This window comes from Balaenoptera physalus (assembly GCF_965194825.1).
Source record: "Balaenoptera physalus genome assembly, chromosome: X".
Lineage (NCBI taxonomy): Eukaryota > Metazoa > Chordata > Mammalia > Artiodactyla > Balaenopteridae > Balaenoptera > Balaenoptera physalus.
In genome coordinates this window covers 92,222,733-92,250,563 of record NC_138903.1, presented here as the reverse complement: position 1 = coordinate 92,250,563, position 27,831 = coordinate 92,222,733, and the positions used below count along the sequence as shown (strand labels likewise).

The window sequence follows — 27,831 nt, the reverse complement described above, 5'->3', positions numbered from 1 at the left end:
ATAAAACATCAAATATCTAGATCAGTACTATCCAACAGAACTTTCTGTGATGATGGAAATGTTCTGTAGCTTTTCCAATATAGTAGCCTCTCACCGTATGTGGCTACCGCGCACTTGAAGTGGTGCTAATGGGACGAAGGAACTAAATTTTAAGTTTAATTTTAATTCATTTAAATAGCTACATGTGGCTGGGGCTACCATAATGAACAGCATATACAGCTGTAGACTACCTAAGAAACACACAGACACAGACACTTCACTTAATATCTAACTCACATTTATTAAAAATTGAAGATTACAGAAAAGCATGAATATTGGCTTTATTAAACAAGCTCAATTAACTTACCTTTGACTAACAAATCAAAGCATTTAATATCACAAAAGGAATTTTGAGCATGAGGTCAATTCCAACCTCTGAAATTAAAAACAAAAAAAAAGCAGCTAAGACATTTTCCGAAGGAGAGAGCAACCACAGACCTCCCTCTGGTGGCAGGAGATAAAGTTGCTGCTGAAAAGCTGACCTGCTTCTGTACCTATACATAAAACTGCTCACAGACATTTATATAATTATAACTTAAAAAGACTCTAGAACAATATATAAGGAAAATAGATCTGGTTTTTTGTAAACAATGTTAGACCTAATTTTCACTTACTATGAATGCTAATCTCTCTAGAAATCTGATCTTTCCAGGAAAAATAATGATTCGCCAATGACATTTGGGAAATTGGAGCTTTCACAAAACAAAAGTTTATGAAGCCTTAACCAAACCATGAGCAAAAGAAAAGAGAGAAATTCTTCTCTGTTGATAAATGTTCTGGGATGAGACATGAAAAGGAGTAGAATCAGAAGTATAAAGTAGTAAGCAGCAGTGGGTTTGTAAGAATTCATGGTACATCAAAAGAGACAGTTTAAAATATTACAAGAGTTCTTAATAACCAAAACACTTTTCATTCTGATAATCAGTTTCAAAAGACAGCTCTGCCACATTGCCATTTTAATTACAACCATATATACTCATTTAGATTTAACTACTGAACTACTACTTTCAAGTACAAGAAGAAACTCAAAATAGAAATGACTTGCATTACAGCTATTGCTTTTCCCTCACAGCTTCAGGAAAAACAGCTTTTATATACACTGTAGTAAGTACAGAATGTACAGAAGACAGTTATATATACAAAAGTGCATTAATATAGTAATACGTTTAGCAGAAATACAGGAAAAAAATCCTGGTTAACAACCTGATACATTACAGTATTTAAGACTACTTGAAGATTCTCCAAACCAGTCAACTTCCTACTTGCTTTGGTTATGATATTGATGCTACATAACTAACCTTTGAAACTAAAACAAAAAATTGAAAGTTTTAACCGTTTGTGAAATGTTTTACATATACTTGTGTTTATCCTTAATAGCTTTTGAAAACAGTTCTATAAAACTCCCAACACAAAGATTTAGAATGGATAATACCTATATCTAAATTAGAGTACTCAAAGGAGAAATTAAATTGATCCACTATAGGAACAGACATGGTCTGCTCCATTCCTAAAAGCCTCAGCTTGATAACCTAACCCCAAAGTCTCAACTTAAATCCAATTGGTCAGCTACTATTAAAGAGCAAGTAGCTCCACAAAACAAGCCATGGCTTCAGGCCACTGTTCCTTAGAACAATTCAGAATAGGTAAGTGTTAACTTGTCATTTATACATATTAATTCTACATCTACCTTTATATAGTCAAAATGCATATGTATAATTAGAACAACTCTCCTCTTTTCTACCCCCATCCCTCACCACAAAAAAAGAACACAGATTTCCACAGGTTCCATTGACCACAAAGATGTAACAAAGAAATTTAACAATAAAAAGTATTACATATTGAAATCAGAGAAGACCAAATCAGTTCCTCCAAGTTCAGTATGAATATCTAATTAAAAATTAATTTACCATTATGTGATCTAGGTTAAAACATTAATAACCTTAATTTAAAATATAATTGTGAAGGGGGGCTGAAAACAAATAATTTTAATATTAGAAAAAATATGAAAATAAAATTTTAGTGAGTCAACTCAGCTATACCATGCAACCTCCGTACTCTTTTTTATCCTTAAAAAAAATTTTATCAAAGTATAGTTGACTTCTTACTCTTAATAGCCAGTTAACCTAGAGGAATTTTCATAGTTCCTTCTAAGCCTTTTGGAATAAGTAAATAAGTAAGTTATTTTCCAAAGAAATAAGAATTAAGCATTTCTAAGGAGCTATGTTCCAGATACTGACAGGGATGCCTAGGTCTAAATATCTCTCAGATACCTCCTGCCACTTAGCATAATTTCATTGTAAAGATAAAACTTATCTTACTTTGTCAGACTTAAAATGAATCCAAAGTTACCACAGTACATGTGTATACAAATACTTATTTTCTACCTAATAGTCCTTTTAAGGATTAAATTTACCTCTAAGTTTAGACATATTGAATGTCAGTGTAATCAACATCACTACTACTATTTGAATGTAACTGGAAATTTTCCTATCAACCATCTCAAACTATATACTGACTTTAAGTAACCCCCTCCCAATTCGAAGCAAACGTTTTCTCTTCTAGATAGAAGTGCTAAAAGGTAATTTGTTAAAGGGAAAAGGAATGTTCAGCTATTACATGAATGAATACAAAGAATTCCTAAAGTTAACAAGAGAATCAACTTGCTATATAATCTCTGTTCTTGAAGTACTTTTGCCTTGAAAATTATCTTTCCAGAGTTATCTGGTTTTAAAAAGTATTCTCGGGAATTCCCTGTCAGTCCAGTGGTTACGACTCTGCGCTTTCACTGCCGAGGACCCGGGTTCAATCCCTGGTCGGGGAACTAAGATCCCGCAAGCCACACAGCGTAGCCAAAAAAAAAAAAAGTATTCTGGTTTATGACTTTTTTCAGGGGAAAAAATAAAAGAATACATTAAGCTATACTTTAGTTGACTTCAATGTTCTTCCATGACCTAGCTGGGCCAAAAATCAAGTTATGCAAATGAAACTTGAGATCTGAAGGTTTTTGTTTTGTTATACACTCTTATCATTGATTATGTGGTTTGATTTAATGCCTTTGCTTACTGATATCCAACAGCATGGGCATTTTATAAAACGAATTACAACATTTAGAGTTACTTTTGAGTTTGGAACAGCCTGATATTGACGAAAAGTACAGAGTTCACCTTTAAGGCACATGAGGCTATATAGAGTAAGCCACAAACAAAAAATTCTGCTAGAGAATCCTGGGAACAAGACTTCTATATCTGTCATGTACTAACATTTTTGGCTTAAATATGAAGACATTTGATCAATTTCACAATTTTTAAAGCTCATCAGAATCTGGATACCTTTATACAATAGTTTCTTGAAATTTTTCCTTCATGAGGGGTTTTAGCACTTTTAAGAGCTAAATAAAATGAAATGTCCACCCAATTCATGGAGTCATCGAATTACAAGTCAGTTTCTGGGATTAATTCAGCAATATCTAGTTAACCCAAAGGACTGACGAAACGGACAAAACTGCCAACACACCTAACTAAAAATAAGACAAGTCTCAAGAAAAAAAAAGTTATTTTACTCTAAGTTCTTCTTGGGATAGAATGAATTAGCCCTTTATACTCCACTACACATTATACTACACTGCCTTACTTTAACTCCATTGCAAAACTGTGGAAAAAGACATGCCATTTTGTTTAAACTCAAGGTTCACACTTTTAAAAGCTGTGGTAGGGACTGACAGGCTTCTACGAAATCTTTTTTTTTCCAGTTTTGTTGAGATATAATTGACATACATACGAGATCTCTAATAAAATGTTTCTGGATAAATCTGATGTGACTTTATCATGCCCTTAGTTAACAAGGCTTATTTTTTATCATGCCCTCAGTTAAGAAGGCTGATTTTTAAAAGGAAAGACTTATTTGCTCCAACATCAACTCTCTACAGATGAGAACTGACACTGGAGCAAATAAATCTCACATTTTTATTAATTGGTTAGTTGGGGTTTATATTTAAAAAGAAATAAATATTGAGTTGGATTTGTTTTAAATTGAACTCAGAAAGAGACCAGACTGAATTTATTACTTATTCCAAGAAAGAATTCAAACTTCAATTACCTACAGGAGGCAATAAAACCAAAATAAAGTATAGCACATTAACAAAGATGAGAATTTTTTGTCTTTTTCTGCTGTTTATTTGTGGGGGGGTAGGTAGAGAAAAACTTTGTAATCTCCTTCTTCGATGATAAGCAAACCCAAGTTGCTTAATTTCTTTTCTTTTCAATCTCTTCCAAGCCAACTTAATGAGCTATCTCTAATTTATGGTACCGTAAAAACAGCACATCCAGTTTACACAAAATTTCATGGCGCACTTTACTATAAACACTCAAACCTTTATAAACTTTAAAAATTGGCTCTGTGGTGCTTTGGTAAACTTGTTTAATAGTGACTTAAGTTAAATCTAGGGTAGTAAGACTACGTGATTGTTGGGAGAATAGAGGAATTGGTCTTATTAGGATTTTCTTCTACTGGTCACTGTCAAGTAAACTGTTGCCAAGTGTTTAATAGATAAATGCTGCTCTATGATCTCCAAAAGTAGCCTGTTTTCCTTGAAGAGCAGGTAAAGAGAACAGGCAATCATTCCCTGGAATTTTGCTTTTGCTAAGAGCAGGTAGAGAATTCACCTGTATTTGCTCTTCTCTCCATTTACTCTTAATATATTTGGAAGGGAAAACAACAAGGTGGACCCTTTCTGTCTTCCTCAGAATATTCTGGGATCTATCCCCAAGCTCTCTTTGGGCCCTCTAAGCTAGTTAGAAGCACAAACAGGGGGTAAGAGGAAAGTCAGAAGGACTACTCCAACTGATAACCATATATATATACGTATATACTTTTTAGTAAAAATTTGAAGTATGAATTTAGTAGTCTTTGAAATGTTACAACCATACCACAGTCCTCAGCAAAGCTGCAATATATCAATTTTTCCCTCAGTTTCAATTCTTTAACCTTCGGGGAACCAAAATAAAATCAAAATTTCAAAACACATGACTGTAAGAAAAGGTTAAGCCTTTCTATCAACTGAGAATTAAGAATCTAAGTTGTTAATCTTTATAACAGGTTACTTGATATGATACAATGTAAAAAAAAAAAAAGTAGGACTCTATCAACCGCTGACTCTAGAGTTTAAAAAATTATTGATTACAACTCCTCCTACAAAATTATGATTACCTCCCAAGTTTCCACAACAAAAAGAAAATTATGAAAGTCAGAAAGCAGCTTGATTGTCAGTAGTATCAGTTTCCTTTTTTTTTTTAACCCATGTGAATGTTTAAAGATTTGTGGAAAAATAAAAGGAATCACAGTACTTCTAATGTTCATAACAAACTCTCCATGAAAACATTTAAAGAGACTCCATGAGTTCACATTTAAAATTAGAGTTCTATTAGTAGCCAAGAAGCTAAGTTTTTTTTTATATCTCACTGCTCAGTGTATTTCTAGCGATTTATAGAGTTTAGCAGAACTGTAAGGGTTTTCTTTAGTTAATTTTGAACATTAACCTGTTCACATGCCAGAAGCTGTTACACCAAATAGTTAAAAATTAGAGCTGTGCTGAAAATAAAAAGACCTACAAAAGAACTTGATAGAGATATTTTCTGCCTTTAAAACCGTTTCACAGCCTAAAATTTCAAAAAGCAGTGGAAAAGTAGAATTGGTTGTTTTGCTTAATTGATTTCTCCATTTGAATATTAATCAACATAGCATCAAGTCTAAAATTCAGCCACTAGTAACATTATTTTCTCAGTAGTCATCACTTGCAGAAAGGATTCTGAATTTACATAAAGTGAAAAACAAAAACAAACCTAACGAAAGATATCAGGGCCTGTTTTTACACCTTTGAGTTAATAATGAATGAAAACAGATAGAACTAAACCTAATGAAGGCACTATTGTAAACAGCAATCCACACCCTACCCCAACCTGGAAAAAAGATGTCCACTAGGAATTGAGAATTATGCTACGGCCCTTTAGAAAAGCTAAACTAAGAAATCATAACATTAAGAAGGAAACTGAATTATGATCTCTACATATGTATACTGACATAATAGACTATTTGTCAGCAGTACCTTAAAGTCTTCTAAACTGTAAAAGTACTAGTCTTTGAAAAAGCCCACTTAACCACCCTGAAGTTTAAACAGTCAAAACATTTACTAAATCAGTGGTTCTTAAAACTAGAGTGTGTGGCAGAATAACCTAGTGCCTGTTAAAACACAATGCTAGGCCCCTCCCACAGCATTTCTGATTCACTAGGTCTGGGGTGGGGCCCAAGAGTATGCATTTCTAATAACTTCTCAGCTGATGCTGAAGCTGCTGGTCTGAGGACCACCTGCTGAGAACCACAGACCTAAATTATGAATAGTACATCAGCACAGCCCTAACCAACAAAAGTTTGGTCAAGATGCATGTAAACAAATAAGGATAGAATAATGCTTAGAAAGAACGCGGATAAATTCACCCTTATTACATCAAAACATCTACATCTGCTTCGTGGTCTTCCTCAGTCACTTTCAAGGACAGCACTTCTTCATTAAGGAATAGCCCACTGAGCCTCTCCTTCCGAGCCTGCCTCTGCTCTTTCAGCTGCCTCTTGCGCAAGGCCTTCTGCTGTAACTTCCGCTGCTTGGATCGCTTCTGTCAAAATAAAAATTTCTAAATCAGTGAGGTTCAGTTCTGGCCTATCTACCCCAAAGTATTTTATGGATCAAATTCTATATTTTCTGATTAGAGATGTTCAAATTCCTCTGCAGTACAATCCTGGTTCCAGTAAGTGAGCCATTAGCTTAGACATGAAAATGATTCTTCAAGATTCTATTTCAATGGTATTTGACCAGTGAATCTTCTTATAAGGAAGGGTTGAAACTTGATCATTTGACTAGTTATGGATAACCAATCATTTCTTAGACATTTTTATATCAAATTAAGGCACACTGGTGTCAGTGCAGAGGAAACATGTAGTGAACAATACTGAATACAAATATAGAGAACATTGTCAAAATCTCTAATGCTTATGCTTTTAAGGTGCCTTTCATCCAAAAGCACTAGCAATTTTACAATGGCTGGGAAAGAACCATGTCTTTTTCATATTAAGCAAATACCATCTTAAAAGTCCATTAGAAACCCAGTGGGTACTCTATTCCTTGTCACTGGTGAACTGATGCCAAAAAGGAATGACCACATATCCAAAGGAAACCCATGGCAACCAACAAATCTGGCTATGTTTCTGCTACTTTGGTAAGAACCAGGGAAGGAATCACTGTGTATCCTTGTCACCACTGGGTTCCCAAAGAGTTATAGAGAAACCCTTATCATCCATAAGTTGGCTCCACACTGTCGCCACTGCAAGGAACCGAACTCCCCTGCTAAGCGTCACAGAACCATTCTATATACATTTAAACTTCTTATTTATGTGCCCAATAATATTATACAGAATTTTTTCAACTGTCAGAAGAGTAGACAGAAATTAGAGAAAGCATTATTACATTTTAAAAAGAGCTAAGAAGGAACATTCAAGATTAAAACATTAAGAAAACATTTAACACACACAAAAAACATACAGAACATTTTTAGGAGCTAATAGACAGCAACATCAGCAACATAGTAAGGTCCGCTTAGTAGTAAGCTGCAGTCAGTATTGCAATCTTGAGACTCACTCATTATTTCCATCAATTTATCTTACTTAAAACAGACATAAAAATCAGATAAAATTGAAGGTAATATGGCTGTGGGTCAAAACAGCATTTCAAAGCACTCAGCCTAGAGGGCTTTGATCAATAGGAGAGAATCCTGCTTGTTCAATTAAAACCACAACCCACAGGCATCTATACAGCAGGATAATTATAACTCTTCAAGAAATTTATATGAAGGAATACTAATGTTAATATTGAAAGGTAAAGTTTTGTATTGATTAGACGTTTTACTTTTGAATCCCGAATCCGCTCTGCTGCACTTGCAGACAAGTTGCTGTCACTGTGTGCTCGACTCATGTTGGCACTGGAGTTTGAAGCAGAGTTTCCAACACTGGACCCACTGCTGCTTGCAGAACTGACCATGCTGGCACTGCTGCTGCTGGCACTGGCACTGGCACCGCTCACTCCACTGGTGCTTGCGCAACTAAAGTTGCTTCTCTTCCAGGCCTCTCTTGCAGGCCGTAGGCGAGGGCTATGCTCCTTGATATAGTTTCTGACCTTGGAACAGACAGACAAAAACTGGTTACTGCTGTTCCTCGACATTCTGCCTTCAAAATAATGGAGAAAAGAAGAATATTGTACTTAAAATTGTCAAAAGTGCTACAGATGCACATAGGTAGAATATAAAGACAAAAGAAATCTCTAAATGTAGAAACAAGTACCAGAAAAATTGACAATGTTCAAAATTCTAGAATACATATGAAGTTAGATTTTTAAAAGCATATAAAATATAATCAGTAAATGGAAGGCTACTAGACTCTAGAATTTAGGATTATAAGAAAATAACACTCAGAAACAGAAACTAACAATAAAATAAAATGCATAAGAGTAGGCATTTTTTAAAGGTTGCACCTTAAGATGATTTAAGTAAGCTGCTGATTATATCTAAGATTAGAGTGTTTCCTAGATCTTAGCTAGGGGCCCACAGTACCTGTCTTCAAATGCAAGGCATCAATTTACCATACTAATGAAAAATGGGCTGGAATGTAGAAAATTATAGTATGTCTGTTGAGAGAAATACTGAGAGAAATTTTTCATAAATGATGATAAATGCAAGAAAATAAAAATTAGAACATAAGTACGCATTCAGCTATGCATCAGAGAAAGAGAAGTAAAGAAGATACCAGAAATGTGTACCTCAGAATAGCAGAAGGAAAATTCATTGTTTTATCCTAGCCAGGCTCAATTACAGCATAAGACTATTCAGATCCCCCAGCTCAGATGTTCACTCAAGTACAGCTCTCAATAATCAGTATTTTGATTCTGTCAATTGGTCTTCTGTAAACTGAGTTAGAATAAATCTATACTTTAGCATAACCACCCCTTAAATTGTGAAATTAGGTTTCAAAATCTGCATAACTAAAAAGCAGGTTCTAGATCCACATAGTCCCAGAAAGGTACAGCCAGGTGAGATGTACATAAAACCTCTTAAAACCACATGTTCTAATATTACATTTCACAGCAGTGATTTTGACCTTAATTATTTATGTATTTACATATGACTATTCAAGTATACATGTTATAAAACAATGGTATTTTCAATAGCTGTACAATCTGTATTTTCTTTACATACCTGCTTCAGTTTTTCATCTGTGAGACAGTTAAGTTCAATAATAAACTCACTGTCTGTAGGGGAGATTTGAGCAGAAGGATCAATTATTTTAATAATATCAAGTTGCTCCCGAAGACCCATCTCAGTACTGACTTTACGACTCAGATACTCAATATATTCCACCTATATGATGAAAAATTATAATAAACAAGATCAATGCCAAAACCTCTGATCTTTTAGTGTGTAATTTTTAATGTTTTAAATATCAGAAGCACTTAATATTATATTTGTTCCCTGCAAAACAATTAGTTAGAGCTCAAATTCATATTTACTAAGCAATCCACATTTATCCAGTAGCTTTAAATAGGCAATAAATCAAGCTTCACATATGTGTGGTTTTTTTTTTTTTGGCCACACCAGGCGGCATGTAGGATCTTAGTTCCCCGACCAGGGATCAAACCTGCATCCCCTGCATTGGAAGCGCGGAGTCTTAACCACTGGACCACCAGGGAAGTCCCCCACATATATGCTTTTAACTAAGAATGTTGAGATCGCTACCTGTTCATCATTTGTCATTGCACTCCAAGGAAGTTCATCTAAATTCCGGTGCTTGTTTTTCTTTTTAGGAAGCAGGCAAGGTGAACATGGAATACTGGGTATGACATCAGAAAGTACATCACTCCCACTGGCAATGTCACTGCCTGGTAACTTTATAAAAATAAGTAGAAGGGGGCAGGGAAAAAAAATTAAAATAAATTTAAATGCCACATGTTTTGCATTGATTAAAAATGACTTTAATAAAAGACTAATGACAAATACAGAATCAGAAGACACTAACTCTGATCCACTCCTATGTTAGACAAAGCAGCAACATCAACATACTCTTTGTATATACAGTCACTTATTCAATGAGAGATATTTTCCAAAAGCTTAAAATCACAATCAAGGCTTGTTAAAATGCTAACTTAAGAGTCAATCATCATTAAGGTTTTAAATTCATAATGTGAATGTAGGACCCACACAGCATAATGAATAAGGAGCACTAGTCTCCATCTCAAGAGACCTGAGTGATCTGCCACCACCTGGCTCTTTGCCAGACACTGTGCTAGACATACTGCCAATATAAAGACAAATCATGGCCCTTGTCCTCATGTCTGTATTCATAACCTCGAGACAATTAAACTAATTTAAAATATGTTGTTAATATAAAGAAAAATACTTTAAAGACCAGAAGTATTATAAAAGAAAAATTAGAAAAAAATGGCAAGAGACAACGTGTAGACAAAGGAGAAAGCAAGCAAGCCTAACACACAGAAAATCAAATCAGCAAAAATATGTGCTATAATTTTATACTGACTATTAAAAATCAGTTAGAATGGATTTAATTTTTTAACAGCTTTGTTGAGCTATAACTGATATACAAAGAACTGTACATATTTCATATATACAATTTGATGACTTTGGACATATGCATACACCCATGAAAGCATCATCACAATCAAGGTAATAAACATATCCATCACTTCCAAAAGTTGGAATGGATTTAATTTTAAATAAATGTGTTTAAGTCATTTTTCAGAAAGATAAAATATTTTCTTCTACCATGGGTACATAACAATCTTCAAAAATAATGTTTTCATTTTTACAATGCACAAAACAGCACCTTTTTGTTGTTTTGGTTCTACAGACTTTGCAATTATATCTGAACTCTAGGTGGTTACTAGGCTTTTGAAGTTACCAAAACATAAAAGCCATTTTATCCAAGCAGATTACTGCAATCACATGTGTTTGGCCTCCTATTGTATCCACAGCACTTTAATAGGTACAGGGAATCCAAAGGAGTGTAAGTCGTGGTCCTTACACAAGAACTTTATATTCTACTTGGAAAGATAATACAATAGCACAAACATATAATTTTTGTGCTATAATATAAACATAGTGTGAGTTGAAGCTACAAGATTAAAGCTTAGAGAACTACAAGGGGGCAGGCACTGGGGAGTCAACTGCATAGAAGAGATGAGTGAAGCCACAAAAAGGGGGTTGATCACTACACAAGGCGACCATGATGTTTAGAATGAAGTTATCCACGTTAGCTATTACTCTTAAAAACCACATTTTCACTTTGACTGTCATTGATGAATCTAAGTATATAAGTGACATCCAACAATCTGTATGACTTCCTTTAAAATCTCATTAACTAACACTGCTTGTTCACCCTTAGCCCAAATGTTACCTAGTCAGTGTAATGAAAGAATGATTGCTGAATGCACACATGAAGGCCATCTCTTTTTCAGCCTTTAACGTCAGTAAAACATTTTGCTATTTTCCCTTTGAAAAACTTCAAATCACAACATTACTATGTTAAAGATCTCCCTGGGGTTCCTAAAACAAAATGAGATGCTCCTTATCAGATGAAAGGCCTCCCCTACTTCAAGCTCCTTTGATAAATTAGGTAGAGAAAGGAACTCTCAAAGTATCTATACTCTCAAAACTTAAGAAAAGAATTCATCTAAATCTTTAGCCTATATCGGCTAAGTGCCAGACTGTATGTTAAGCATTTTAATTTGTACCTTTAATTCTGTTTACATGTTTGTTGGGGGGTGGGTGGTAAAAGATAGGCAATTAATGATTCTTTGGCCATTTTTTTCTGGGGAGAGGTTAAAAGATCCCAAACAGAGTTCAAATCAAATCCCAGCCCCACTGCTCACTAGTCATGTGATCTTGTGTAGGTTAGTTCCCTTCTTTGAGCTTCAGAGTCTTCAGTAAGTTATGGTTACTGTCATCCATCTCAAAGGACTGTTGAGAGATTTACGTAAGGTAACATGCCTGGCACATGGGTGATACTCAATAAATCGCAGTATGTCCCTTTTTCTATACCTTGCCATAGTTTTAAACCCTTTTAAAAAAGGAGCATAAACCCTCAGAGAATACCTCATGTTGCTAAAGTGGCTGGGTTAAATTTCACAAGGTAGTCTCTTGGAATGACAGCATGGGGAAAAGGAAAAGGTATTCAGGTAAGGAGAATAAGTTAATAAAACCATAGGTGGAAGAAAAAAACATAGGATGAGGTTAAGGAGACCAATATAATTAAAACAGAAAATCAGTGCTAGGGATTTGAACGTTTAACAAACGAACTAGAGCTGTTATATGATATGAAGAAGTAGGCCAATAACATTTCTAAGTAGAAGTAGTAATGATGAAATTGGTCTTGAGGGTAGATGAGTTAAAAAGCAGTATGGGGACAAAATAGAGGAAAGACTGGAATTAGGAAGCTCTTTTCTTGTGATCTGGGCCTGGACTAAAGATGGGAGCACATAGGGAAATTTTCAAATGAAATATAATTTATAAGATTATTTGATAACTGAATGGATAAGGATAATAGTCAAATGGCCATATGTGAGACCAGAAGAAAACTGGCAACATTTCACGGTCATACAACCCACCCTGGTTAACATACAACCCTTAAAGACCTCATTTTTTATGGCAAGAGACCTGAAATAATGTTACATAGATCTTCTAGACCTACACCTCATTTTACAAATAAGGGAAAAATGATATCCAGGGAGGGTCATACGGTTAGTGGCAGCATCCAAAGAAGGACACAAGTCTAGTGCTTTCGACTATGTCAGCCTGTCCTGCCCTGCAGGTAGTTTGGAATGAGAGAAGAATGCAATTTGGGATATGGAGAGTTTGCAGTGATAATGAGAAAAGCAAGTACAAGTGTCCTTTGAAATGACAATAATCATTTTACAATACACTATAAGACATGTCACAAAGCAGAGTCTTTTTTTTTCCCCCATGGAAACACTGTAATTGGAAGTTGCATTACTGATCAAGGACTCAGCATCAGATAATGGGCTAGCACTAAATAATAAGGTCATTCAACTGGAAATGTCAAGTAGTCAATTGGAGATATGGGATTAGAGCTGCAGATGTACAGGAGAATTAATTGTATGTGCTCCTGTGTATTTATTAGACAGCAATTTTCCATTTTATAACTGATAATATACTTCAGGATAAAAATGCTTAATAATTCTCATCTCGTATTTTTCATGGACAACAATATTTGGTATATCTATATTAGAATCAGTAATTGTGACAAGTAAGGAGAATTAAATCAAACCTCTGCCATATTTTCTGCAGTATGCAGCAAAATTTTATGAGTAAGCTCATTTCTGTAACAGCTGATGCGCAATTTCAAATTGTACCTCTAGGTTTCAAGCATGACAGCTGAATTACTCACTCTTTAAATTTTCTATGCTTTCCTGCTCAACAATAAAATAATTTCTCAAGTTCTAAGACTAGTCAAATATATCTTTAATAGTAAAAGGACTGCAAGCAAAGAAAACTATCAGCAAGGCAAGATGTTTTCATGCTACTTCAAATGCTAAAATGCTACTTCATTCTAAGGTTAAAATCCTGTCTTATCAAGCAGTTAGCATTTCTCTTCCCAGAGAATCTATGAATCATTTATATTTACTTTAGTAGTAACTGAAACATCTGTTTAAAAGAAAGATTTAAACAGATGAAGATTTTAATCACAACAGAGGTAATACGAATTTTTAAACTACAATCAACGATTTTTAGCCTACATTAATCCTAACACATAATTTGTAATTATCTTCTGGGGTAATTTATTGTTCATGATTATGAGATCCCACAAAGACAAGACAGCATTTTAAACCTTTCAGCATATTTAAACGGCAAATATCCATGGTAACAGAGTACCTACACTCCAATTTCAGAAGTGGAAAACACATTACTAAGGCAGGCCTTATTTTTGTTTCAGTGTTGTCAGTCATGTGCATTAACAGTGAGTGGTCGGGGATAGTTTTCCACTCTACTCATAAAATGAGTGAAGAAGTCAGCAATTAAAATTAAAAAGCGCCTGCCATTTTGCAACATTACGGATAACTCTAAATTAAGTCACATGAAATAAGCAGAAAAAATATTTATCAGAATTATCAGAACTCCATTTGCTTATACTGTGTTAAGAATCCTTGTGGTCTTATTTTCAATACAAAGTGTGCACTTTAAAAAAATGAGGCACTGGGACGTAGGGAAGGGAAGGAATGGGAGCTTGGGATTAGCAGAGGCAAACTATTATATATAGGATGGATAAACAACAAGGTCCTACTGTATAGCACAGGAAACTATATTCAATATGCTGTGACAAACCATAATGGAAAAGAATATGAAAAAGAATATATATATATATGTGTATGTATGTATAACCAAGTCACTTTGCTGTACATAAGAAATACAACATTGTAAATCAACTATACTTCAATAAAATTTTTAAAAAATGAGACACTGAAAAATAAAAAAGTACCCACACAAAGATGCTCACTGCTGTGTTATCTATAATAGAAAAAGAACTGAAACAGACGTAAATAGTGGAATGGTTTCATAAGTTCTGGCATACTAGAGTACCAGGACTATTATGTAGTCATTAAGTGAATAATTTGCAGATCATGAAAAAGTTTATATGTTAAATGAGAATTTTATTATAGTATCTTATCCAGAAGAAAAGGGAACACTGCCCAACTCATTCTATGAGGCCAAAGTGATACAAACACATCACAAGAAAGGAAAACTACAGACCACTATCCCTTATGAATACCGATGCAAAAGTCCTCAACAAAATACTAGCAAACCAAATCCAGCAGCAAATTAAAAGGATTATATACCATGACCAATTAGGATTAATCCTAGGAATGCAAGGGTGGGTCATCATACAAAAATCAATGTAGTACATCAAACTAACAGAATGAAGAAACTGCGTGATCATCTCAACAGATACAGAAAAAGTGTTTGACAAAATCTAACACCCTTTCAGATAAAAACACTGAACAAACTAGGAATAAAAGGGAAATGCTTCAATATGATAATAAAGGACATTTGTGAAAAACCTACAGCTAACATACTCAAAGGTGAAAGACTGAAAGCTCCTCCCCTAAGATCAGGAAAAAAACAAGGATGCCTGCTTTTGCCACTTCTATTCAACACTGTACTGGAGATCTAGCCAGGGCAATTAAGGAAGAAAAAAAAAAACTATCCAGATTGGAAAGGAAGAAGGAAAACCATCTCTATTCAGAGATGACATGATCTTAAATATAGAAAACCCTAGAGAATCCACACAGAAAAAGAGAACTATTAAAGCTAATATGTAAGTTCAGCAAAGTTGCAGGATACAAAATCAATATACAAAAGTCAACTGTATTTCTATACACTAGCAATGAATAATCCAAAAAATGAAATTAAGAAAACAATTTCATTTACAACTGTATCAAAAGAATAAAATGTTTAGGAATAAACTGAGCCAAGGAACCATAAGACTTAAACACAGAAAACTATAAAACATCATTGAAAGAAATTAAAGAAGGCTTAAATAAAGACATTCCAGCCCATGTTCATGGATTGAAATATTTAATAATACTGTTAAGACAGTAACATTCCCCAAATTGATCTACAGATTCAATGAAATCCCTATCAAAATTCCAACTTCCCTTTTTGCAGAAATGGACAACCTGATCCTAAACTTTGATAAAGAAGAACAAAGTGGGAGAACTCACACTTCCTGATTTCAAACCTTATTACAAAGCTAGAGTAATGAAAACATAAGGATAAGGATTTCCTGGCATAAGGATAGATATATGTATCAATGGAATAGAATCGAGAGTCCAGAACTAAACCTATAAACACCTATGACCAATTCATTTCTACAAGGGTACCAAGACCATTAGATAAGGAAAAAATTAGTCTTTTCAACAAGTGGTGCTGGGACAACTGGATATCTACATGCAAAAGAATGAATTTGGAAGTCCTACCTCATGCCATATACAAAAAGTAACTCAAAAGGATCAAAGATCTAAATGTAGAAACTAAAGCTCTAAAATTCTAAGAAGGAAACAGATGAAAAATCTGCATGACCTTGGATTAAGCAATGGTTTTTAAAATATGACATCAGAAGCACAGAACTCTAAGAAAAAATAAATCGGACTTCTATAAAATTTAAACTTTTGTGTATTAAAGGACACTATATCAAATGAAAAGACAACCTACAGAACGTGAAATATTTTTGCAAATCATGTATATGATAAGAGCCTAGTAGCCATTACATATAAAGTACTCTTACAATTCAACAATAAAAGACAATGCAATTTAAAAATGGGCAAAGGATCTGAATAGACATTTTCCCCAAAGAAGATATACAAATGGTCAATAAGACATGAAAAGATGCTCATCATCATTAGCCATTAGGGAAATGCAAATCAAAACCACAATGAGATACCACTTTACACACAGTAGGATGGCTATAATAAAAAAGACGATACCAAGTGTTAGAAAGGATGTGGAGAAACTGGAACTTTCATGTATTGCTAGTGGAAACGTAAAATGGTACAGCCACTTTGGAAAACATTTTGGCAGTTCCCCAAAAAGTTAAACATAAAGTTATCACATGACCCAGCAACTTCCAGTGTATATCCAAGAGAATTAAAAATATACGTCCATATAAAAACTTGTACCTGAATGATCATAGCAGTATTATTTATAATAGCCCCAAAGTGGAAACAATCCATCAGTTGATGAATGAATAAACAAAATGTTATGTATCCATAAAATGGAATATTCAGCCATAAAAAGGAATTGCTATGGACTAAATGTTTGTCACCCCCCAAATCCATATCTTGAAGTCCTAATCCCCAACATGATGATATTTGGAGGTGGGGCTTTGGGAGGTAATTAGGTTTATACGAGGTCATGAGGGTGGAGCCTGTGTGATGGGATTGGTGACCTTATAAGAGGACCAAGAGACCAGACCTATCTCTCTCTCCCACCTCTATGTGAGGATACAGCAAAAGGCAATCATCTGCAAACCAGGAAGAGGGTGCTCACCAGCACCTGTCCATGATGGCATTCTGATCTTGGACTTTCAGGCTCCAGAACTGTGAGAAATAAGTGTTTGTTGTTTAAGCCACCCAGTCTATGGTATTTGTTATAGCAGCTCGAGCTGACTTAAGACAGGAATGAAATACTATATGCTATAACATGGATGAACCTTGAAAACATTATGCTAAGTGAAAGACCCCAGACACAAAAGGCCACATGTTATATGAGTACATTTATATTAAATATCCAGATAGGTAAATCCATAGAGAAAGTAGATTAGTGGTTGCCAGGTGATGGGGTCAGGGGGAAATTGGGACTATCTACTAACAGGCATTGGTTTCTTTTGGAGTGATAGAAATGTCCTGGAATTAGATAGTGGTGATGGCTGCACAACACTGTGAACATATTAAAAATCTCTGAATTATACATGTTAGAATTATTAAAATGGTATATTTTATCTCAATTTTTAAAATTTTTAAATAATTTTTATCCAAATCATATTTACAACTGTATATGAAATAGAAGCATTTGAAATAAAATAAAATTTAAAAATAGAGGGGCTGTGGATTATATTTTCCTCTTTAAAAGCCTCTTATTTTTCAGTATAGCATTGTTTATAACAAGAAAAAACTGAAACCAACCTAAATATTCATTATTAGGGAACTGATTAAATTATGATGCAGTTATCAAAAAGAATGAGATATAGTACAGGTAGTTGAAAAAAGCAGAGGGCCAAACAGTGGCTGAAGTATGATCCCATTTTTGTGTGTCTTTTTTTTTTTTTGGTGGGGGGTGCCCTCACCGAGCAGTATGCGGGATTTTAGTTCCCCGAACAGGGATCGAACCTGTGCCCCCTGCAGTGGAAGCGCAGAGTCTTAACCTCTGGACCGCCAGGGAAGTCCCTTTGTGTGTTTTTAACGCTGTGCAAGCATATTTGTATCTGCACAAGCTCTTAACAGTGGTAACCACAGAAGAGTGGGACTTGGAGACTTATTTTTAATTTTATGCTATTTGGTATTATTTGATATTTTAATAAAAATTGCTTGAAATAAAATGTTTGATTCATCTTTTGGAAAACAACTTCAAGTATTTAGATGGCTTTCAAACATAGTAGATATTCAAGTATTTGTTGAATATAACAGTTGCTGTATGCAAGAAAAGCTTTTTCAAACGTTATTGTGTTTTACAATCAGAAAATGGATGTTGCCATAACATGATCTGCATTTTCTGAAAGACTGTTTGGAAATGCTGCCTTATGATGAGTGCAATTTGCCACAAAGCCATTTTATGTGGTATATGTGCCACAGAAGAAAAAACATTGTTAGGTGAAAAACATCTCTACATATGAAGAGAATACAAAATGAGAAATTATATTCCTAATAACAATGAAAAATTATGTATTATGTAGTGGTTTGTGATCTTAGATATATAACGTGACCTTGATGTAAAGGTATTGTGCCTATAAGGACATGAAGGCCATTTATCAATAAAGAGAAAATTTGCTTGGATTAATGCACAGAAAGGTACTAATGATATATTATAATAGGAACATTATACAAGTATTAAATTACATGAAAATGTACAAAAGGTACCTGTAGCGTGAGAAGCCTAAAAGGTACGTTAGCAAAAATAAAGGATACATATTTCTTCTAATTCTTAATGCTGTCAGAGAATCTCCAAGACTGAATAAACACTGGAGAAATTTACTTTAAGGTAGAGATGAAAATACCAAAACAGAAATTCATACTTCTACTTATGGAGTAATGATGGCAATATAAGAAAAAAAATCCTACCTGCCATTCAAATTCGCTATCTGACCAATCCCAGTATGTGCTAATAGAAGAAGAGACATCACTGCAGACACTCCCCTCAGGGAATAAATCAAAAGACGTGAAGTCCTGATCATCTAATAGGGAATAGCAATCATCTTGATCTCCAACAGAAACTGATGAAAACAGCTCCTCACTGCATTCTGAGCTGGCCACACTTGTTCCACAGGAAGTTAAGTTCCACCTTAAAAACAACACAAAAGAAATCACAACAGAAACTACAGAATCCACACAATTTTAAGATACAAATAGGATACGATTAGTACATTTATGAGGAATATGAGCATATTTTTAGATACGATAATTATATTGTGATTATTTTCAAAAGAGCTCTTATCTTTTAAAGATATATACTAAAATATTTATGAATGAATATGTCTCAAAATTATAAGGAATTTGTCTCAAAATTACAAGGAAGGGGCTGAGGAATGAGTAGGGGTATAGATAAAGCACACTGCCATATGTAATTGTTGAAGCTGCACGATGGGTATGTGGGGTTCATTACACTATTCTCTACTTTCATATCTGTCTGACTGCAGCCGGACTGAGTTCAAATTCTTGCTCTGTCACTTGCCTGCTGTTTGATCTGAAGCGAAACAAACCCTCCCCAAGCCTGGGTCATCATCTTTAAAATGCGGTTACTATTTACATTATATGAGAATGCATACAGAGCACTCAGCAGACATAAAATGTGCTCAATACATGGCAGCTATTATTATTAAAGAAGACAGCAGCCAGTGCAGGGCAGAGAAAAGCACCAACAAAGTACACAGGTAGAAGCTCAAAGTGTTTCTTATATTTAAATAACCTTTACATATTGATGATATACAGGATCATTGCAAAGATGTTGGAACAAGAAAGGAGTGACGAATAAGATTAAAATGACCAATAATTCCACTAACTAACAATAACTGATCCATAATGTTTTGGCACTTTTTTCTACATGCATATGTATATTTTTACAGAATCAGCATTGTGTGTGTGTGTGTATGTGTGTGTGTAGATAGATATTAGTATCCTACTTTTATTCACGTAACATTATATACTGAACATTTACCCAACTATATTACTTGAAAACATTTTAATGCCTATATAATATTCCACTGATTAAATGTATCATAATTTATTTAACATTACTCCTTCAATAATAGGTACTTAGGCTGTTTCCAATTCTTTTCTTGGTATTACAAATAATACTGAGATGAAACCGTTTTGTTTATAATTATTTATCTAAATATATAATCTCTCAACATAGATTATTTGAAAGGAAATTACTGAGTCAAAGAATATGAACACTTCTAAGGGTGACAGTATACTTAGCCAAGTGCCTTTTCCGAAAAGGCTGCACTAATTTGCCTTCCCCAAAGCAGTCCATAAAAGTGCTCATTTCACCACAACCTTAACAGCACCAAAATTTTCATTTTTAAAAATTTTACCTAGCTGATAGGAGAAAAACATTTTTATATCAATTTTTATTTCTTTGATTACTGGCAAGAGCAAAATTAAAAATAATTATTAGCTATTTTGCTACAGCATTTTACTAGGTATTAATATTTTCCTTGTTGATTTTGTTAGAGTTCTTTATATGTTAAGGATATTAACATTTTGTCTGTATTATTCGTTGCAGTATTATATATTTTTAGTTTTTTTATCTTGAAATCTACAAATCTGTTTTCTTTTATAAATTTCCACTAGCTTTATATTATTAATGAGATAATCTTCATTGCTTTGGCAGTAGCCTAGGGAAATTAACCCTTAAGACATGATTTAGTATATCTGATACTAATAAGGTACTAAAATAATGACTTCCTGAAGAAAAGCTTGTTATTACCTATTATTAGGTTGTTTCTCACCTTTCATTAAATCCAGTTTTTTCCTGAATTGTGTATTCATTTTTTAAACTTCCCCTCTTATTTTATATAGCTAATCTTAATTCCAAAGTTCTTGATTTACAAAATTTGGGCATCCTGACAATTTTATGGCACCTTTTCCTTTGTACTAAAGGTAGAGTATTTTAAAGCACTGAAACACACACACACTCTAAACTATTATAGTTCAGTAATATAAAAGCAGAAGTCAACAAACTTTTATAGATAGGCAAAAACCTAAAATTCACCTAAGAATCCTAGAATACCTTGTAATATTACCTAGTTTCATCACGTGCTTGCTAGGTAAGCAGTATACTCATTTTTAAAAAATCAACAAACCTGGTAGAATTAACCAAATTGCCTCAGTCATGCAATAAGGCAATAGAAAGCTGTGAATGACAATTACAGTGAAAGTTCTGTCCTTTCACACACTCAACAAACATTTAGTCAGCATCTTCAGTGCGCCAAAGCACTGTGTCATGTACTAGGAAAAGCTGTTAGATAATTGTTTTTAATGAGAATTTCTCTTTAGCTTCGAAAACTTAGTAGAAATGTGTTTCCCTTCACGAGTAATAATGACTCTTTTTTTAAAAACTAAGCCATATTTAATAACCTAATCATTAGATCACTGACAAGGGAGTCAGGAATTTGCTTGGTTTTGTGCTCTTACCTTAGGGCAAAATCAGGATGTTCCTCAGTTTTCCAGATCTATAACTTTATAACAGATATTACAAGGTTCTGGGTATTCTTAGAAGCCTTAGCTCCTTGTTCTTTTCTTTTTTTTTTTTTAATTAACAGCAGCAAGGAAATTGGTCTCATACTTGAAACAATCATTTACAAAATAGAAAAATAGTACTTTGAGTTTTTAAAAAATTCTATTATCTTCTAATATGCAAACATTCTTATTCTTATTATTTTAAGACAAGGTAGATAAAAACCAAGTAGGAAGTACTTTCATCCACTGCTGGTGGGAATGTTAAATTGGCACTGGCATAATCTTTCTGAAAAGCAATTTGGTAGTGTATATATAAAGAGCTTTAAAAAGGTTCATTCCTTTGGACTCAGTAATTGCCTTGCTAAGAATCTATCCGTTTCCCCAAATAGAATTTTGGAAAAAAGATGTATACACAAACATGTCCAAACAATATTATAATAGCAAAAAAAGGAAAAACAAATGCCCCCAAAACATTGGGAGTAATTAAATGATATATCTATATCTGAATAATGGTGTTTTAAAAATCATTAAAAATCATATTTTCAGGCTATTTATTGAAAAAGAAAATAAAATGTAACTGCAAATAACCTAGTCACAAATTATATATATAGCCGGATCCTGATTTTTAAAATTATGTATGTAAAAAGAAATAACATTAAAAGTAACAACAGGGAATTCCCTGGCGGTCCAGTGGTTAGGACTCGGCACTTCCACTCCGGGGGTGGGGGTTTAATCCCTGGTCAGGGAACTAAGATCCTGCTAGCGATGTGGCACGGCCAAAAAAAAAAAAAAAAAAGGTAACAACATCAAAATGTAGACAGCTGTTATCTTTAGTGAAAAGGATCATAAGTGGTCTTTACAGTTTCGTATATGCCCACAATTTTCTATAATGAACTTTTATAATAGAAATTTAAGAGATGCTTTTAGACTGTTCTGTTGGTTTCAAATGTGTAATGGAAGGGCACTGTGCACGTGTGCTCAGCACTGAACTCTTCAAATTTACAAAGCCCTTACATCTTACTCCACTAACAGAAAACTACCTAACACTAAGATCCTAGCTATAACCATGCAATTATTCACAAAGGAGACTTTCTCCATATTTTAAAAGAAACGTTGAAAAGAATCCATGAAATGGGGTTTAACTCAATAACTAGGCTTGCTGCCCAAATTTTAATTTTAAAAAAAAAGCCAAGAACATTTATCTGCAAGGCTTTTCAGCAAGAATACACAGATGAAAAGATTTCAGCGGTATTTTTCTAAAATTAAGAAAAGCATGTGCACCACATACATTCTTCTGCAGCCCTTTCTCTCTCAGGTAGACCTATTACCTCCCAGGATAAGAATCCAGCCAATGAGCACTGTGGAATACAGTCCTACTGTCAAGTTAATGAAAGTCATTCCAAATCCATGCCATTTATTCTCAGTTAACAGTCCTCTTTGTATTCCTCACTGACTCCCTGCCAGAATCCCCATACAGCCACCCTGACTTCTGCTACTCCTCCGGAGCCCAACAGGCCATCAAGGTCCCAAGTTAGAGCAGATGACACAACCCCCCTACTTTACTCATTCAAATTTCCAACTCTCCTCCCAGCGACCTCCATTGTCTTGGGATCCTTACCCATCCCTCCTACCCCCTCTACAGTCTGGGAAGTAAACAACATTCCATGTCATTTCTAAGGCTAATTCTTCCATTTGGCCTTTTGAGTTAATCCCATCCATCTCCTGTCATCCCACCTGCTCTTGTATTTTCAATTTCTCTCTTTCCTGTGGGCTGCTTCTAAGGAGCTAAAATATCTGTTCTTGGAAAATACATAAATAAACAAGGCAAAAAACAAATGAAGAAACCTTGACTTTTTTTTTCCAAATTACCACATCTCTCCTTCCTTTCCCTGCTAAATTTATTGAAAAGTGTCTTCTATTCTCTCAACCTCTGTAACCCCACAGTTCCACTCCTATCACACTACTGGAATCTCTGTTCTAGAAATCTACATTTCTAGCCTAAATAGTTCTCCAAAGCCTGATCCCCATTCTCAATTTATCACAACAAGCCCCCAAACCAAATTCCTCATGCCTCTGTAATACATCTCACTTCATGAAACGTGGTTCTCCCACCTGTAACTCACAACTCTTCTACACCTCTAATTCTCTAACAAGACAGGAAAACTGTGGGTAGAACAAAAGGCACACGGTAGTCTTGGGCTTTTGCTAGTTAATGGTGATTGAAAATGGGGCTCTGAAATCACAGAACTGAGTAACTGCTTTATACAATACGTAGTTCATTTTGTATCCTGCCAATAGGGTATACAAAAGTGAGGCACTGTCCTCCCACATGCTTTTCACAATTGTTCAATGTCAAAGTACTGATGTACTCCTGAAAGAGGAAGAGAATAACACACTGAGTAGTTCATATTAACCTCCCTCATCTCGCAACTTAATTACATGACCTACCAATATCATTATATTTTTTTTCAATTTGCTAAATGATATCCTTTTTTGATGACAGTGGAAGTTACCGTGGACAAATGCTAAGAGAAAACCCACAATTACACCAGAAAAATCCTGTCCCCCAAACTAAAAAAAAAAAAAAAGCCTTAGAAACTATATATATATTCCATATTGATATTTCAATTAAAAATGAAATGTTTTAAGTTTTTTTGGCTTACTGAAGTTTATTTTATTCCCCCCAAATTCTAGACAAACCCAACTTGGTGACAAAATCCTAAAAGATACTCCTAGAAAAGTGAATTCTCAGGAAGCTGGCTATGTTCGTGTAATTTATTTTCCACTGAACCCAGACCAGTGACACACCAATCTAAGTCACAGGTGACTCTAAACGCAACAAACATTCAAACTTAGGAATCATAAGTAATAGTGCCTTGACTCTTTTGATTAATGAAGACTGCATAGATACCCCAGAGTCCAGTAAACGAGCAGACACAAAATCATCATCACCATAAGGCCCTTATCAACAGCATTATTTAAACAATCTCCATAGTTTTGTTATCAGGTAACAAGGAAGAAGCAAAATAAAGGTAAATCAAGTACCTACCCACTGACAAGCTTTCTATTTTCAATGAAACTTGTTTTATAATAATTAAACCCAAGGCACGATATCAGAACTCAACTATTCAGATCTGATTTGTTTTGGATTGTTGCTTGAATTGGTGAATGATGTGCTGTGACCCATACAACTCCAAAATAAAAGAACTCCCTAAACTAAACTTTGCCCACATACATGATTTAGCTGTTTTCTTCTCCCTGAAAAGAAATAACTGGAAGCATATGGTCCTCTCAAACGCCATCCTGAGGAGCGGGGTAAGAAGGCAGAACGTTCCAGAAGGAGAAAAGATTTAAAAAGCAAGGTAGCCTAGGGCAGAAACATCACCTGCTGTAAGAATTGCTAATTCTGCTTCCCCTTATCTCAGCTGAGGAGGGTACAGAGCAAGATAGACTAGACCTCCTGCTACCATTCGAAGCCTTGTGAAAAGTAGGGTAGGAGAGGGGGGTTTTAAGAAAGCAGGCAGTAACTAGAAAAAATGCTTGACTTGGGAAAACTGGGGCTGAACAAGAACCTCCCCCTCTATCTTCACCACCTCATGCTGGAAACAACCTTGACCCTACCAAGGTCTGTAAGACAAGGGGTAGAAAAACACAAGGAAAAAATGGGGAGGAGGAGAAAGAACAGAACAAGCTGTAAGAAATGTATTATTCACCATGCTTCCCTCCCCATCACCCCCACACATTTTGGCAGCACTTACCCTCAGCCTCTGTCCCCACTCCTTTGCCCTCATCATCAGAGCAGGCTAATTCTGAGATCATTTAACTTTCCTGTGTATATGATTTATTCCAGTGCTGCAAAACTTAAAATATCCAATATGTGCACAAGTATTCTTTTACCTTATTTTCCAATGCAAACAATTCTAAGCACACTTGATTTCATAAATATGTTACATTCATGCTATAGTCACATCATGGGTTTCTGTGAGTTAGTCTAAGAAACCATAACAACCATTTATAACACTGGAGCCATTAGTTCTGTTCCAAGTTTCATCACTGGCTCCGAAGGAGTAATCCTGGCTTTGCCTGACTCGGTTTTATTAACTTTAACACAGTCTTTTCTCTCTGGGCCTCAGTTTCCTCATTTTTGCAATGAGGATTTGGAATAGTTGTAACAAGTTTACTACCGTTTTCTTTTCAAATGTGTTATAGCGATGTTCTGTATGATTATTTAATTGTAACACCTTGTTTCCAGACTATAACTTTCTTTTAGGTAAGAATCATATTTTATATATTCCTTGTACTTGGTAGAAGGTTAGTAACTCTGTAGATTGATTTAAGGGGTTGGGGGGAGCATGCAAAAGGCATTAGAATGTGGAAGGATTTGTTTGTGTTCATATTGTAAAGTGGACCAGAAATCAGAACTAGACTCCTTAATGCAACTCCAGTATTTTCCATAGCTGAATCCCTCTCTCTCTCCCTCCTCCCTTGTTCTCCACCCCCTCCCAGGCTTCTGTGTGTGTGTGTATACACACATATACATATAATATGCACCTATGTTATAGGTTGGGGTATGTGTAAAACATCTTCAAATCCCCCACATTTGATATAACACAAATGCCTGCATCAGAGAATTCTCCAGAACACTCTACCTTCCAATAAAACCAGTTAGGGGATGCACCCTCTGAATAAATTTGTATAAGCAAGCCCATCCTAAGCTTCGCTGCATCCTTCCACTGGGGGAGCAAACCAAAGGATGTGCTTCAGGAAGGAATCTTCCAGATTTAAGCTTATACATTTTGGCAGGGCCTAAAGCGCTAGGGCAAAGAGTTCATTGAGCAAAGAAAAAAAAAGAATCGCCTGGTTTCCTAGAGCTTCACTAAAAAATGGGGGGTTGGGAGGTGGAAATAGGGCTATGAGACAGGTTAAAAATTGGGAAAAGGTAGATTCTAGCTTTTAAAGTGCCACCTTTCAAAAAGATCGACTTTTGATTTTGAGCCATCCGAAATCCTCTCTATGGAGGACTGGATTGTACCGGAAATGGAAGGGGTTAAACTTTTGAGGGTGGACGAAAACAGGGAAGCATCTAAGAATCAAGGGTTGGGGTTTGGGATTCACAGGGTACAGATGGGGCGGGAGGGGGAAGGGAGGAGTCGCTGGGTCAGAAGATGAATGGGGGAAAAGAGAGAGAGTAAAATGCCGGCCAAAAGGAAAATCGGAGGACAGGGGTGAAATAGGGAGGGGAAGAGGGAAGGAGCCCGGGAATGAGCGCTGGGCGGAGGAAGGTGGGGGAGGGGGCGACTGGAAACGCAGACCCGAGGCGGAGGGCCAGAATGGGGGGAACCCGGCGTTCTCCAGCTGGAAGCAGGGGTGTGGGCAGTCTGCCCCTGCCCTCAGCGGAGGTTTGTACCTGTTGGTGTGGAAGCGGTGGAGCGGATCCGTGCGATGGCAAGACGAGAGCTGGCAGCCGAAGTCGCTGATGTCCAGGCAGCCCGGCTCCTCGCTCGGGCAGGTGCCCACCCCGCGAGGGGGTCCCAGAAGCGGGAAGGGCTCCTCGGGGGTTAGAAACTTCTCGTACGAAGTGGTGGCTGACGCTTCGTCGGACATGGTTGGAGATGGCCTGGCCCGGGCTCCCTCTCCGGCCCCCGACTGCTCCCGCGACCGTCCCTGCCCCCACTCTAACCTGTCCGCTGTCGCCGCCGCCGGGGTGTGCCCGCCGCAGCTCCCTGGCAGGCTGCGCACCGCGGCCCACCGCTGCCCGGGGAGTGCCGAGCGGCACGAAGCGGCTGCTCGAGGCTACAGGCGCCTGCCGGCCACTCAGTCAGCGCCTCAGTGGCCTCTTTAACCACCTCAGCCGTCGCTGCCGCTGCCCAGCCCAGCCCAGTCAGCGCAGCGCCGCGCCGCCGCCGCCAACCGGCCCGCCCACTGCGCTCGCCGCTCGCAACTGCAGCACTCAGCCCGACACCCGCAGGGAAGGGAAAGGCGGCGGGAAGCCGCTCCCTGTGCCCCCTGCTGGCGCGGAGGAGGAACTGAATCTCCGCCCGCCGCAGCCCGCGCCTCCGGTTCCGCCCCGCCCCGCCCTGCCCTCCACGCGTCGAATCAGGGATTCCAGGCGCTGGAGAGGCCCGGCGCTTCAGGTCAACCTCCTCCTCCGCTTTCTCACCCTCGGCTGATTACTAAGCAGCAAGCCGCAGTCCTGAGAAAAGGGACTTAGCTAA

At 36.2% G+C, this 27,831-nt stretch overlaps 2 protein-coding genes across 3 annotated transcripts in view; both read right to left on the bottom strand.

Annotated features, from left to right (window-relative positions):
• PLP1 (proteolipid protein 1) overlaps nucleotides 1–27,831 on the bottom strand; it is a 345,526-nt gene that overhangs the window by 58,559 nt on the left and 259,136 nt on the right. The window lies entirely within an intron of this gene.
• Nucleotides 256–27,569, bottom strand: FAM199X (family with sequence similarity 199, X-linked). Of its 2 annotated transcripts, none has more exons than XM_082447688.1 (6): nucleotides 27,024–27,569; nucleotides 18,998–19,217; nucleotides 9,870–10,019; nucleotides 9,333–9,494; nucleotides 8,120–8,257; nucleotides 256–6,704 (listed from the first exon to the last, which is right to left on the bottom strand). In XM_082447688.1, the coding sequence occupies exons 1-6, from the start codon at nucleotides 27,218–27,220 to the stop codon at nucleotides 6,534–6,536; spliced, it is 1,038 nt and encodes a 345-aa protein (XP_082303814.1). In that variant the 5' UTR covers nucleotides 27,221–27,569; the 3' UTR covers nucleotides 256–6,533. The 2 variants fall into 2 exon arrangements, with proteins under 2 accessions (XP_082303814.1, XP_082303813.1); XM_082447687.1 differs by having other exon boundaries at nucleotides 7,991–8,257; nucleotides 27,024–27,568.